The sequence below is a fragment of the Manihot esculenta genome, chromosome 10, assembly GCF_001659605.2.
Source record: "Manihot esculenta cultivar AM560-2 chromosome 10, M.esculenta_v8, whole genome shotgun sequence".
NCBI classification, from domain to species: domain Eukaryota; kingdom Viridiplantae; phylum Streptophyta; class Magnoliopsida; order Malpighiales; family Euphorbiaceae; genus Manihot; species Manihot esculenta.
Window position 1 is genome coordinate 2,728,849 of NC_035170.2, and position 14,332 is coordinate 2,743,180.

At 31.0% G+C, this 14,332-nt stretch overlaps 2 protein-coding genes across 3 annotated transcripts; one reads left to right on the forward strand and one right to left on the reverse strand.

The window, feature by feature from the left end:
* Positions 1 to 1,581: 1,581 nt before the first annotated feature.
* Positions 1,582 to 2,729, reverse strand: LOC110624652 (LOB domain-containing protein 33). Its single transcript, XM_021769872.2, has 2 exons — positions 2,260 to 2,729; positions 1,582 to 2,152 (listed from the first exon to the last, which is right to left on the reverse strand). The coding sequence occupies exons 1-2, from the start codon at positions 2,536 to 2,538 to the stop codon at positions 1,784 to 1,786; spliced, it is 648 nt and encodes a 215-aa protein (XP_021625564.1). The 5' UTR covers positions 2,539 to 2,729; the 3' UTR covers positions 1,582 to 1,783.
* Positions 2,730 to 6,938: 4,209 nt separating this feature from the next.
* LOC110624846 (ribulose bisphosphate carboxylase/oxygenase activase, chloroplastic) lies at positions 6,939 to 9,747 on the forward strand. 2 transcript variants are annotated; one of them, XM_021770244.2, is made up of 7 exons: positions 6,939 to 7,099; positions 7,426 to 7,742; positions 7,826 to 7,931; positions 8,341 to 8,426; positions 8,519 to 8,994; positions 9,088 to 9,408; positions 9,503 to 9,747. In XM_021770244.2, exons 1-6 carry the CDS (start codon positions 7,055 to 7,057, stop codon positions 9,372 to 9,374), a joined length of 1,317 nt encoding a protein of 438 aa, XP_021625936.1. In that variant the 5' UTR covers positions 6,939 to 7,054; the 3' UTR covers positions 9,375 to 9,408; positions 9,503 to 9,747. The 2 variants fall into 2 exon arrangements, with proteins under 2 accessions (XP_021625936.1, XP_021625935.1); XM_021770243.2 differs by having other exon boundaries at positions 9,088 to 9,369.
* The last annotated feature ends 4,585 nt before the right edge of the window (positions 9,748 to 14,332 follow it).

The following is a 14,332-nucleotide window of genomic DNA, read 5'->3' on the forward strand; positions in this document are numbered from 1 at the left end:
AAATATGCAGATTTTGGTTGGCTACAACTGATGGGAATTGGAGATTTAGGTCCAGAGAAACATACTCCTTTAAGAAAAGCAGAAGTTGCCTCTCATAATCAAACGCATTGGGCATGAGTTTTTTGCAGTCAGCCTTGCAAAAAGTAGATTGGCAATCATTCTCCTAGAAGCATTAGGTATGTTGTCCTTTCAGCGTCAATCTTAGATGTTCGGTTTAATTGAACTTGACTAACCACATGAGTGGTCTGCTTAGTGCCAATGCCTTAAATCATAGTATCCTTGGAATTTAGGCATTGACCAAGCAAACTGAAGATTTTCTGGATGTGTAAATGCCAAATGGTAGAATTATTTACGTGTAGCTGTGTGCTTTTTTTATCCAATCATTTTACAATGACATATTAAGGCTGTGTTGGATGTGCCGTAGCTTTAATTCTTATTTTTGTGGATCACTTGAGAAGGTCAATAATTTTGTTGAAAGGCATCATGAGCAAATTGTGACACCCTAACATGAGGCAGTGACAGGACATGATACAAAGAAGATAAAGTAGAAAGCAAACTGTGATTGTGTCCTTATCTGCATCAACTGAATGCCTGTTGCTGTTAAGTAGATATGGATCCTAATTCCTCTGGAAGGATATTTTTAGGAAAATTTACTATTTAGTCTCTATATTATGGGAAAATTTATTAGTTGGTCCTTCTATTTTAAAAAATACACTAAAATGCTTTTGACATTTTAAAAAGTCTATTAATTAGTCTCTCTGTTAATTTTAACTGCTAAATATTGCAAAAAAGTCTAAAATGCTCTTGATACGGAGGGACTAGTTAATAGACTTTTAAAAACTTAAGGGACCAACTAATGAGTTATTCAAAACTATGGGAACTAAATAGTAAAATACTTAACTACTAAAATTAATGAAGGGACTAATTAGTAGACTTTTTAAAATGTTACAGACGTTTTAATGTATTTTTCAGAACTGAAGGACCAATTAATGAGGTTCCTCGTATCATAGGAACTAAGTAGTAATTTTTTCATATTTTTATTGCCATGATCATGCCATACCATATACAGACATAGATATTCAGACTTAGTTCCACTTTATTCCATGAAAATATCTTCTGTCAAAATATTCATGGGCTTCTACCTTTCATTGCAATGAAAGTTAAATTTGGCCTTGGTTGTATTGTTAAACCACCTTGTCCCATATCCATGTGTGTTTCTGTGGACATGATTTGTATGACAAGTTTCTGCCTGATGGTACCTTCAACCTGGTGTGGATTTGATATGGTTGTATTTTAATTCATGAATCTAATTGCTGGTCTGCATGGTTTCTACTAGTTCTCTCTTTCTAGTCTCAGAAAAGTGCAGTGATTTTTCTATTTTTGTTAACCTTCCAGGATCAAATTTCTGTAGAATGTGTTTAAGTTGATTCAATATCCATCCATTTTTGGCCATTCAGTGATTTAGATTTTGCCTTTGCTAGAGCTTAGTATTTCTGGGTACGCTTGATCTCTGATTGTAGTGCAGAGGTGACCTTTTTTAAGACAACAAAAATCTTATTCAGAGGTGTTCAAACTGGACTAAGTTTGCATCCTCACTTGAAATTCCTGGTGTCTACACAAGTGGATTTACAGATAGTGCACGGTGATGCGATAATTTTTTAAGACAACAAAAGATTATTCTGAGGTTCAGACTGGACTAACTCTACATCGTCATCTTGAAAATCATGGTAATTTTTCACACAAGCTGTAAGTCGCTTAAAATGCTTTTCTGCATCAATTTGGATCAGTTTCCAGTGTCCAACCATGAACAATATGGAAAGACCTCTTGGTCTGCTCCTTCAAGTAGTCTGTCCAAAGTATATGGGTGGGATTCACAGAAGGGATTTTGGTCTTCCCATTCATATATAGGAGGCAGTTCAGCATTCATTTGGCTGTTAAAAGCTTGGTTTCCAGATGCATATCCTGAAACATTCAATGGTGCAGCTGGTTGATTCTGATAATATTGCATGTTTATGGCATCTTGAAGTGAATAGTTCTGTATCTCACAGTTTGGGTTTGAAGTTGTTTGTGAGCTTCCACGACTAACAATGCCAACACTGAGATTAGCCATTTGGTGCCCGAGAATTTCTATCTCCTCTTGTAAGCTGGCTATCTGCAAGACAAGTTAAAAGAATGTATAAATTTCTGATTGGAGTTAAACTGACAAGTTCTAGGATGATTGTACACAGGCTGAGGATGTTGGAGAAAGAACATAGAAACCTGTTGTTGGAGTGCAAAAATATGAGCAACACAGCCATATATAGGATCCCGCATCCGAGCCAGTGCTTCATACGATATGGTGATAGCAGCATCACTTCGATTCTGTACTGGTAGGTGTAATAATAGTTTTGAAACATTGCTTGCACCAAACACCTTGTGCACTGCTGCAAAGTGGGTTGCAGCCTCATCATAACAGAAGTAAGGTGCAAACACACATTCACTCGTGCACTTTCTTCTTAGGAACTTGCATGCTCCACATGAAGAACCCAGCCCTGTCATTGTCCTATGCCTTTTCACTTATCTGTGTCAAGTGGATTTTGCTTGTACTAGGGCTGGTTTGTTTAGAAACTAATGTTGAGATTTGCTCTTTATAATCATCACTTGCTAGTGTCATAAACCCTTTTTGTTGAGGCCAAGAGACATTCCTCACTTTTCTTAAAAGTAGGTTCTTTTGGGTCTCCTTTATGGGCTACAATTGTCATTCTCAAATTGGGTAAGCTTTCCTAATTCATGCCTGCTTTTTATTCATTAATATAGACCTAATCATCATTATCATTAGTTGGCTCTAAAAATGAGATTAATTGCTTTAATTAATATTTTTCTGTTGACAAATCATTGCTAGGCTAGTAAAACAGTTAATTTCCCCTTTATTTGGCAATTATTATAAAAACTTTCTTTTCCAAGGAGCATGATGATAAGAAACAATAGAGCTTCCAATCTGAATATGCATAATGTTTTAATAGAATAGGTTTACAGGCTAACTATGCCTTTTTAGTTTTATTATACTTGTGCAGGTGTTGCAGAACATTCACATACTGTACCTGTAATGAGGTTGTGAATGGATCTACCACTCCTTAATGTGAAAAGGTTGACCAAAATATTTCTTGGCATTGTTGAACTACTTTCTGGGTTCTTTTGGTAATCTTATTCCATTGATTGCTCTCTATTACTCTCTTTGAAGGTTTATGACTATAAGACTTTCATGAAGAAAAGGCAGTTCAGCAAATAGGGATACTGGTAGTTGCATGAAGAAATCATGATATATTGTTTGAAAATATTTTATCCTTTCAGTCAAAATCAAACTGTAGGAGTTGGTGCATTTGCGGCTTTTGAATGTGTTCTTTTTATCTGAAGAGAACAAATTTATATTGTTTTATATGCAGAGTTCATAGCTTAGGCATTGGACAAAGCATAGCCATGACTAATGACAGTTTTTTGTCTGGATATAGTAATTCCTTTAATTATGCAGCTTCTAATCCTACATTATGCTTTAACTCTCCATTATGATGCTTATTTTATTGCTACACGTTATCAGGTTTGCTGTTGGCCACTTACTAATAATGGAGTGGTGGCTGAAGACTTGAACAAGATTCATCTTATTGCTCCCAAAACCAGGAGAGCAGCTCACATGTTTATCAGCAACAGTTGCAACTTGTAAGTGCTTAAACTTTTTATCTCTTCTAATGCTTCAAGGCTCTAGAAAGAAACCATGCATGGGCAAATGAGAGAAAGGAAGGAAGATGGATGAGAGACAAAATGCCATTTTCAGTGACATTGATGCTTACTTTTTGTCTTTTCAAAACTCTGTAGTTTTTTTGTTTTGAATCAAATTTATGAATCACAAGGGATAAGAGTGTTATGGGATGGTGGAGGGGAACTTTTTGGTTTTTGAGTTTAACGATGAAAGTGACTTTCTCTATCATGCAAAAATAATCAATTTTTATCTACTTGCATGTTAGCTCTTATGCCTGTTTGCATGTCCATGAACCTACTTGCAGCGTACTCCGGATGAATAAAATTTAAGGCTTATAGGCTGTAGGCAAAAACTGCAATTCCTTTCCTATCCATTTAGTTTCTCAATAATTTGAGCTGTCATCAACTCCATAATCATACAAGAGAGTCAATAATCTTGTTAACGTTAAACATCTCCGCCTTTTCTTTTCCTCCATTAGGAAACTACATTATATTGGAGTAAGAGTTTAATTTAATTCCTTGATCTGTATTCAAAGTCATATAGACTGCTTCAATTTTCTCTTATATGGGTGAATTCTTGCATTATGATCCTAGTGTGAGTGACATTCATCGAAAAATCTACATTATCAAGTGCTAAAGTTTTAGTGCAACTTTTTTTAAAATCATAGTGAGAGTTTTCAAGATCCATGTGGGAACATTGTTAAACAATTCATTTGATGCATTTGTAGTATTCCTACAAACTTAATTCCTCTTATTTTCTTGCCAAATTTTGCATTTTTCTTTATACAATATATGGGATTTTGAAAACTAATTAGGAAACCTAGAAAGGATGAAGGTGCTAGGATAGGTGACTGTTTTTGCATTGAGCACTGAGATCAAAACTTGTAACCAATTAAGTAAACCAATACCTCCGTAGGGCTAGTCTGTGTTTAGATCAACTATGGCAAGGACTGGGGGAGTCTAGAGGTTTGGTTCCCTTAGCCCGAAGCCTATACCTAATTCACCCTTTGATTGGTTGGGGATGTTGAGAGAATGAAGAACTAGGCCAACAGTATGTTATGGTATGATTTGGATTAAAAGAGGGCAAAAACAATTCTTTCTAATTGTTCATTTTGCTTCTTAAATTTCCTTTTTAATGCACTGTCATTGATTGACATTTTTTCCTCTTAGGTATGGACCTGAAAAAAAAAAAAAACACAGGCGAATCAGATGCTCAAGTCAGAGATTGTCAAATCAACTCAGTCGATATTTTTTCCTTTATTTTACAAGTTCATGCCTAAATAATGGAGATGCGAACATCATGAATTTTTAAAAATGAAAATTTATTATTTTATAAAATTATGGGAGTCTTTTTATTTATTTTATTATTTATATTTATTAATTTTATACCTTTATGAACACAAAAAAATGGAGAAAATAACATTAGTTCGTGTTAGCTTTGTTTTGATAAAGCATTTAAGTTTTGTATTGAAAATTTTTATGTGATTTTGTTTTTAGTGTGAAATTATTGCCTACAATATGCATAAAAAGAATGACTTTAGACATGCAAATAAAAGATATTAAGCTTTTTCCTCTTTTGCTGGCCAAAAGATTCATAAAAGAAAATAGATGGGCATGTGTATTCACTATTATTATTAACATTTTATACAAGTGTTAGGTAATTAAAAAGTCTCCTGTTAATTAATTACATAAAAAAAAAAAAGGTAATGGTAACAATAATAAAATTTCACATGTTAGCTAAATCATTTTGGGGGGTCAGTTGTGATAAATAAAACTAATTTATTTTACTTTATAACATATATTAAATTATTAACATATTTTATAATTATTAATTTATTTTAGAGAAATTTATAATTCAGCAGAAAATATGGAGAATAGAAAGAATAAAATAGAAAAAGTAGAGTATTTTTAAAAGTATTTATAATAAAAAAAAATGATAATTTTAAGTGATTATAAAAATTTTGAAATAATATAATAAAATCATAATGATTATATTTAATATTAAATTTAAATATTAAACCTATTCGTACGAAAAAATTTTTTGTATAAACATTTGGGTGAGATTTTAATGTTTCCACTTTCCACTGCTGGAAGACGTGGGCTTGAAGTTTTTTTTTTTTTTTTTTCTGTTGCTAGATTTCTTTTATTATTTAAAAAAACTCTTTAGCCATCATTATTATTTAAATAATCTTAATTATATATGCAAAAAGGTCTAATATTTGCCTACTTGTTGGAGATTATGAAAGTAATTTTAATTTAATTTTCAATACTATAACAAAAAAAAATTGAAAAAAAGTATTACTCATTAAACATGAAAGAAAATATATTTTCAAAATAAATAAATAAAGGTGGATAAAAATCGGTTATAACAGAAAATTAACCTAATTATTTTAGTTAATTTTTTTATTGGTTTAGTTGGATTAATATTATTTTAGAAAGTTTGTTTTCTTAGTTTGATTTGATTATTTTATGAAAAGAAATACTTAAAATTTACTTTAATAAAATATAGTCAAATGATCGAATTAAATTACAATTTTCTATTGGATTCAATTTAATTCATACATTAATTTAATTTTTCAAAATTTCAATTGTTTTAATAAACTAGATTGAATTCCCAACCAACCAACTGTAAACAAGTCATTGGCCTTCTCTTCATGAAAACTTGGACAGGCCATGAAAGCTGCTGATGAAAACAAAACCACAGAAACAAGAATTTGAGAGAAATGGCCCAACTACAATTTTTCTTCCTCTTATTATCCCAAAATTTTTATTTTATTATTCTGATATTTCTTCTGAAAAAAAAAAAAAAACAAGAAATTGATAGAGAATTCCCAATGAAATCCCACCTCTAATTAATCCTGAAAACAGACAAAACATGCAAACCATTTGATATCACAAACTATTCATCACCTTTGTCTTCAATTAGCTCGTCTTTTTCATTTTTTTTTAACAACAAAAATGGAAAAAAAATTTTTTAATTCAATCGCAGAGGAGCTGAAGGGTTAGTCTCCAAGCTTTTTGTGGTAATAAAACAGACAAAATTTTTTAGTGGTGATGAGACCACCTTAATTGTTATCCTCACAATCAAATCTAACCTTTCGATAACTGTTGAGGACTCCACCTCTAAGCTAATATTCTTTCGCCACGTGGCATTCGGGCAATCTTGTTTGTGTGGCCGTTAGGAATTTGAAACCTAATCCTTTGAGAAAATAATTTCTGTTCACTGAAAAAAACTGCTATAAGTCTCCTCTTCAGTCCTCTCTTCTTTGCTCAAACATCATTCTGCATTTTTTCTTGCTTCACTAGTCTCCGCCGTTTTATCATGGCTGCCACCATCTCCACCGTTGGAGCCGTCAACAGGGCACCGGTACTCTATCTTTCTCGGCTTTCCTATGCTTTTTACTCTTCATCTCCACGTACCTTAGAGTTCTTTAATCATCTAGCTTATATGGTCTACATGCTCCTCGTTCAATAATCTTTATGATGTTGTTTGCCTCTTTTCACTTCTGGGTATTGCATGAAAGGGGTTATTTTATATATCTATGCATATAGATGGAACAGGGATGCCTTAATTATTTTCATCTTAACGGGATATTCAAATCGAAGCTTATTTCTAAGTTGAATTTAGTTTGGATACGTGTATGTGTCTCTATGTGTTTGAGATTAAGTCTAAAAGAGTTGAATGTGATGTAGCTGGCCTTGAATGGCACCGGTGCTGCGTCTTCAGTCCCAACTTCAGCTTTCTTGGGCAGCAGTTTGAAGAAAGTGAGCACAAGATTCCCAACCTTCAAGGTTTCCTCAGGGAGCTTCAAGGTTTCTGCAGAGTACGATGAGCAGAAGCAGACCGAGGGGGACAGATGGGGAGGCCTTGGCACTGACCAATCTGATGACCAACAAGATATCGCCAGAGGAAAGGGTATGGTGGATTCCCTCTTCCAAGCTCCCATGGGAACTGGAACCCACCACGCTATTATGAATTCTTATGAGTACCTCAGCGCTGGGCTTCGTCAGTAAGTGATTTTTTACAACTTCTTTCGCATCTCTTAGCTTAACTCAATGTTATTGGGATTGAAGTTTGTGGCTGGTGTTGCAGGTACAACTTGGACAACAACATGGATGGTTTCTACATTGCTCCTGCTTTCATGGACAAGCTTGTTGTTCACATTACCAAGAACTACATGACCCTGCCAAACATCAAGGTATAGTTCAATATCTTACTCCTCATTTCTTATTTAGTCATAACACTATATTTATAGATAACGGTATCTTAGCGGAGCTTAATACTATTAAAATAATAATTTAATAGTTTAAAACGGTTATATGTAAAATTTATTTTTTTATTATATATAATAACATAATTTAATAAAATCAAAATTTTAGTTCTATTTTTTATTTATCGTGGGAAAAATAATTAAATTAATATTATATACTTAATTTTAGAGACAAATGCAGTGATTATCAAACTGTTGTTATTAATTTATGGGTATAATTAAAGTATATAAAATAATAATTTAATGCTGTTGTCTCAGTAACAGTGTAACTAATGTAATCGGACCCTTTTGTAATATTTTAAGTAAAGATTGAACAAAGTCTGTTTCATTGTCTCAGGTTCCTCTCATTTTGGGTATCTGGGGAGGCAAAGGTCAAGGAAAATCCTTCCAGTGCGAGCTTGTCTTTGCCAAGATGGGAATTAAGTGAGTCCATGTCTTGTTGTTTATTAATAATAGAACAAAATATTAATACAGGAACTTGTCTTGATTGTTTCTGTGTATGACACACATTTCAGCCCAATCATGATGAGTGCCGGAGAATTGGAAAGTGGAAACGCCGGTGAACCCGCCAAGCTCATCAGGCAAAGGTACCGTGAGGCAGCTGATATCATCAAGAAGAAGGGAAAAATGTGCTGCCTCTTCATCAACGATCTCGATGCCGGAGCTGGTAGACTTGGAGGAACTACACAATACACTGTCAACAACCAGATGGTGAATGCTACACTCATGAACATTGCCGATAACCCAACAAACGTGCAACTTCCCGGTATGTACAACAAGGAAGAGAATCCCCGTGTCCCTATCATCGTCACCGGTAACGATTTCTCGACATTGTATGCTCCACTTATCCGTGATGGTCGTATGGAGAAATTCTACTGGGCACCTACCAGGGATGATAGAATTGGTGTCTGCACTGGAATCTTCAGAACTGATGGTGTTCCACCGGAAGACATTGTTAAGCTTGTTGATACCTTCCCAGGACAATCCATTGGTCAGTTGATGGAAAAAAAAAAAAAAAAAAAAAAAAGAAGAAAATTTATATTGTAAAATCTTAGAGTTTAAGGAAATTTATTTCATTATGCAGACTTCTTCGGTGCTGTGAGGGCAAGAGTTTACGATGATGAAGTGAGGAAGTGGGTTTCAGGCGTAGGAGTGGAAACCATTGGAAAGAAACTTGTGAACTCAAGAGAAGGACCCCCAACATTCGAGCAACCAAAGATGAACCTGGACAAGCTCCTTGAGTACGGACAGATGCTTGTCCAAGAGCAAGAGAATGTGAAGAGAGTTCAATTGGCTGACAAGTACTTGAGTGAGGCTGCTCTTGGTGAGGCCAACCAAGATTCCATTGATAGAGGAACATTCTACGGTTAGCTCCCTTGATCCTAATAAAGGCCTTGATGTGGAGGTTTGCATCTAACAAATCTTACAAGAACATGTTTGTCTGAATCACCCAAGAGTCTCCTTAAGCTTTTTTTTTGCTTTTGTTGTTGTTGTTGCAGGTCAAGCTGCCCAGCAAGTTAATATACCAGTTCCTGAAGGTTGCACTGATCCAGGTGCATCAAACTTTGATCCAACTGCTAGGAGTGATGATGGGAGCTGCACTTACAAGTTCTAGGCCTTTTTATTGGGATTTTTTTATGTTAATCTGTGGAAGGATAATCACTTCCAAACTCATTTGGGATTTGTCAACCTATAATGTTTCCTTGTCTTGAATGGATTTCTATCCTCTAATTTTGTGTGATTATTACAATTTTCAATCATCTTAAACCAGTGGTTTGTTTCCTACCACCAACTTTAGAGAATTATTTACTTGTGGCTTGAAAGACTCCATATTCATAATTAATAAATTTGAAAATTTTATTATTAAAATATAAAAATAATTACTAATCTACTAGATCATTTTTATTCATGTGTCGTAATGTAAGTGGCGGAAAGTAAACCACCTGCATCACACAGATATGAGAGTTCCCATATAGACTGAGAAATTCTCTGGATTGTAGATATGAGAAATTTCACATATAATTAAATTAATTAAAAAAAAAAAGAGAGGGGAAAAGAATGAAGATAATTAACTAAAAATAAAAGAAAGAAGAGAAAGGAAAGAGAGGAAAAAGAATGGAGATGGAAGAAAAATAGTTAGTTAAGCAAAGGTTTTACGTACACTTTTTCATAGAAAAAATGAAAGAAATTTTAAATTTTAAAGTTATAAAGTTTAATAAATCAAGTGAAATTTTGGTCGATTCATATTTTTCACTTGATTTATTATTAATTTTTTTAATTTAATCACAATTTAAGTGTATTTATAATTTATCTTATATATTTAATTAATTAAAATATAGAATAAAATTAATAATGTCACTGTTGGAATAAATAATTATAAAATTTAGATATATTTAAGATTGATCCTGTAGATTCAGAGTGAAAACCATAAGATTCTCATAACAATGGATAAGACAGTTTAACAAATATTTTATCAACTCTATCTTCCATTCCATATCATGTCAAAATCAAATTTAAAATTTTATTAATTTAAAGGATATTACGATAAATATTAAAATTAATAATAAAAATTTTATAATAATATTAATTAATATACTGTAATAATATAAATAATTATCGCAAATAATACTAAAAAAATATAATACAAAAATTAATTTTTCATGTATTGGCTTGCATAGTTTGAATCGAATAGTCGTTTTTTTTTTTTTTTCCTACTACGAGTAAGGCTTGTTGTTCAAAGGTTCACGTCTGGATTGGGCTCATCACTTTTGGTTACCAGCCCATATCTTTTGTTAAAACAAACTCTCTCTCCTTTTTTTCCCTCTTTTAAAGGTAGAATTCATTGCAATAGAAGACCAAAGCCCAGTTTTTTTCTCTTTTTTTTTAAAAAAAGTCCTAGAACAGAAGCTCTAAGCCTGGATTCGACCCACAAGAAGATCTGACCTAGAATTAAATGTAGCAGCACCTCTCATCTCAAGCTACGGCTCCCTTGCAGATCCATTCCAGGCAGGTGCACAAGGGAGCAACCAACACAGTTATTCCCTTAGGGAGTCTAGCAAAATCAATAAAGGCCAAATGCAAGAGAAAAAAGCACAGCCATGGAAGGAAGAAGGGTTTGATCCAAGGGATCAGGCAATGAGATAGAGCTCTTATGCACTTTCGATGCCTGGAGGATGTCATTTTCAGAAGGCATTGCAATGAAAGTTGCTAACTTTTTGTGGGTGGAGAGAGATATTTTGATTATGTGATTAATTCTTACATATTAAAAAGTCAATTGTTTTCAACCAACCACAATAAACTAAAATACTAAATGGTTATGTACAGACATCAGCCAAAACGTCATCAAGTTTATTTAAATTCAGTGAATAATTTAACCACCAAAAATTATTACTTTGCAGTAAATTCTTTAAATAAAAAAATTGCATCTTTTTTTTACAATTATAAATTATGTCCAACTAATTTGTTTTAACAGTTTTCTATTTGAAATAAAAACATTCAATTTTTTTAATTTTAAAAGAAATAAAATATTTCATGATTTATAATAGTTTATTTGATTTTTTTTTACAAAATGAATTGTGTTAAATAAGGGTTTAAAATTAAAATAAATTTCTTAAAATTCAAAATATAGTGAAAATTTTTTAAAGTTTTTTTTAAAAAAATTATCCAATAATTACATTTAACGAAAATCATATCAATATATTAAATGACAAGCGACTAAAGAAGTTGAATTTTAAGGAAGAGATGTCTCTGTCAATATAGAATAGAATCTTTACTATATATAATTTCTTTCTTTGGTCGTTGGAGTAGTTGACCATTTGTAGATAATTTTCACCGTCCAATTTAGATTGTGAATCAAATTTAATCAATTAATTTCAATTTTTAAATGAAATTATAATTTTAAATTAAAAAAATTGATTCTTTGTAAATTAAAATTAAAATTGAATAGAAACTGATTGATTTAATTTACAATTTGATTTAATTTCAGTTTGATTTTTTATTTTTAAAATAAATTATTTTATAAGATTATGACGCTTAAAATTAATGTATAAACGAGTTAAATTATTAAATTAAGTTCTTCTTTTGAGTCCAAATCATGAGAAAAAAATACTGAAGGTTGCACAAAGGATTCGACTTTTTATTTATTTATTTATTTTTATTTTCTAGTTGTACTTATTAAACATCAAGAATGTGGAAAAGATTCCCATCTTAATTATATTCTTAATTAGGTAATTAATCAATTCAAGTAGCCAAATCTTTTTACCAAATTCCAACAAATTTTTGACTTCTATTGCACACATGCCATTTGCTTTTAATTAAAAAAAATATTATTTTAAATATATTTATAAAAAACTATTAAATTTAAATTTATTATATTTTAGCACTCAGAATCCTAATCTAATAATAAATAAATATAAGTAAATTTGAGATATCTCAATTTTATCATTTCAATTCCTTCATTTCAATCCCTAATTTTTGATTTTTAAAAAAAATTATTCATAATTTAATGATAAATAAATATGAGAGATCTCAATTTTATCTCCAATTCTTAATTTTTAATTAAAAAAATTTATTAGATTTTAATTATTAAAAATTGTTAAAATACATTATATCTAATTATTTTTTAGTGATATTTTAAAATGTAATTTGTAAAAAAGATAATAATCTCAATCTCCAAATCTATTAACGATGATGACGTAGGCCTTAGAGGCGTTATGAATTTACTAAATCTAGTAAATTAAATTTAAATTATTATTTTAAATTAATTTGTTAAAAAAATATTTCATACATCAAATCAAAATAATAATTTAAATTATTATATTTAACAAATTCTTTAGAGTCATATTATCGTCTTTAATAATTTATTACGTCAAATATTTAATTCTTCTCTTTGATTTAAATTATCAAGAAAAGCGTCAACTGACTCAGAAATTTTAGCACCAACCCTCAATTATTATTTTCGAATGTAGTGACTCCCACGTCTAAGTTTGGCAACATTTTGACTTGAATTTTCTTTTTTTTTTCAACTTGCATTTTTTAATTCGTATTTTAATTTATCATGGGTAGTTTTAAAATATTAATTTAATTTTTTTACTAAAATGCAATTGAATATTGCAATTAAAATAATATTAATATTTTCACTAAAATTTTATAATATAATTCTTTTTAAATAAAATCAAAAATTGATATAATATAATATAAAATTTATATTTATTCAGATACATTTATCACTACATTAAATCTATAAATGTAAATTTTATATTATAAATTTTTAATTATATATATTTATATGTTAAAATATTATATATGCTTTAGAAATCAATTAAAAAAATTTAAACCTTAAAAATATTAAAATTTTATCAGTTTTATTTTTTTATATAAATAATTTCTTAAAAATGATTAACACCAAAAAAATAATATATTAAAGTATTTTACTGAATTTATATGCATGTTTATCTGTGACTTTAAACACGACATACCTATGTGTTTACCTTTTGGCTTAAAAGAATTTGGAAACCAACCCACGTTTCTCATCTTGTTTAATTGATTGCAATCAAATCGAACCAGTTAAATCATTCATAACTTAGAACGGTCTGATTTAAACAGAGTCATTGGTTTTGGTTTCGAGGGGCACCGATTTTGGGTGGGAGCTCACCGCAAAGGAAACCGAGAGGTTCCTTCCAGTTTGTGGTGAGAGAGACAAGAATCTTTTATTACAAAAGATAAAGGACGATTTCATGAAGAAAAAGAAAGGGACAGTCAATCCAGCGCAACCACATCCACATGGTGGCTGTATGATGGAGCCTCCAGAAAATCCAGACACTGCCAAGACCATTTCTTACACTCGTTAAACGTATTGTCGTTCAATGAATGGACGATGTCTCACACGCACACCCCTTCTGTCCATGGGCCCCATTTGATTAACATTCATTGTGCATATCCTTCATTTTCCAGGGCGTGCTTAATTTTGATGGTTGCGGTGCCAACGATTCATTAAGAAACAAATTTTAAATTTATATTTTTTTAAATTAAAATTAAAAATTAAAAAAATAAAATATAAAATTTCTCAAACTTATTTAAATATATTTACTATTAAATTAAGTATGTAAATACTTTAAATTTATATCCTATTATATAATTGTAAATGCTTTAAGTTTATATTCTATTATATAATTATAAATTTTCTTTTTATTTATCGAAAATCCAGTGGATCAAGTAACAATTGTGGATAAATGAAGATAATTTTAATATAAATAAGGTTTATTGGCTAAAAATTAGTGAAATTAATTCAAAGCTAATCTCAAATGACAATAATTTAATTGCTGAATAAG

Excerpts from the sequence above, each read along its gene's own strand:
- LOC110624652 (XM_021769872.2), bottom strand. The coding sequence starts at position 2,538 with ATGACAGGGCTGGGTTCTTCATGTGGAGCATGCAAGTTCCTAAGAAGA. Across the intron at positions 2,153-2,259 it reads TTTTTGCACTCCAACAACAG|ATAGCCAGCTTACAAGAGGA; the intron begins GTTTCTATGTTC and ends CTTGTCTTGCAG.
- LOC110624846 (XM_021770243.2), top strand. The coding sequence starts at position 7,055 with ATGGCTGCCACCATCTCCACCGTTGGAGCCGTCAACAGGGCACCG. Across the intron at positions 7,100-7,425 it reads GAGCCGTCAACAGGGCACCG|CTGGCCTTGAATGGCACCGG; the intron begins GTACTCTATCTT and ends AATGTGATGTAG. Across the intron at positions 7,743-7,825 it reads CTCAGCGCTGGGCTTCGTCA|GTACAACTTGGACAACAACA; the intron begins GTAAGTGATTTT and ends CTGGTGTTGCAG.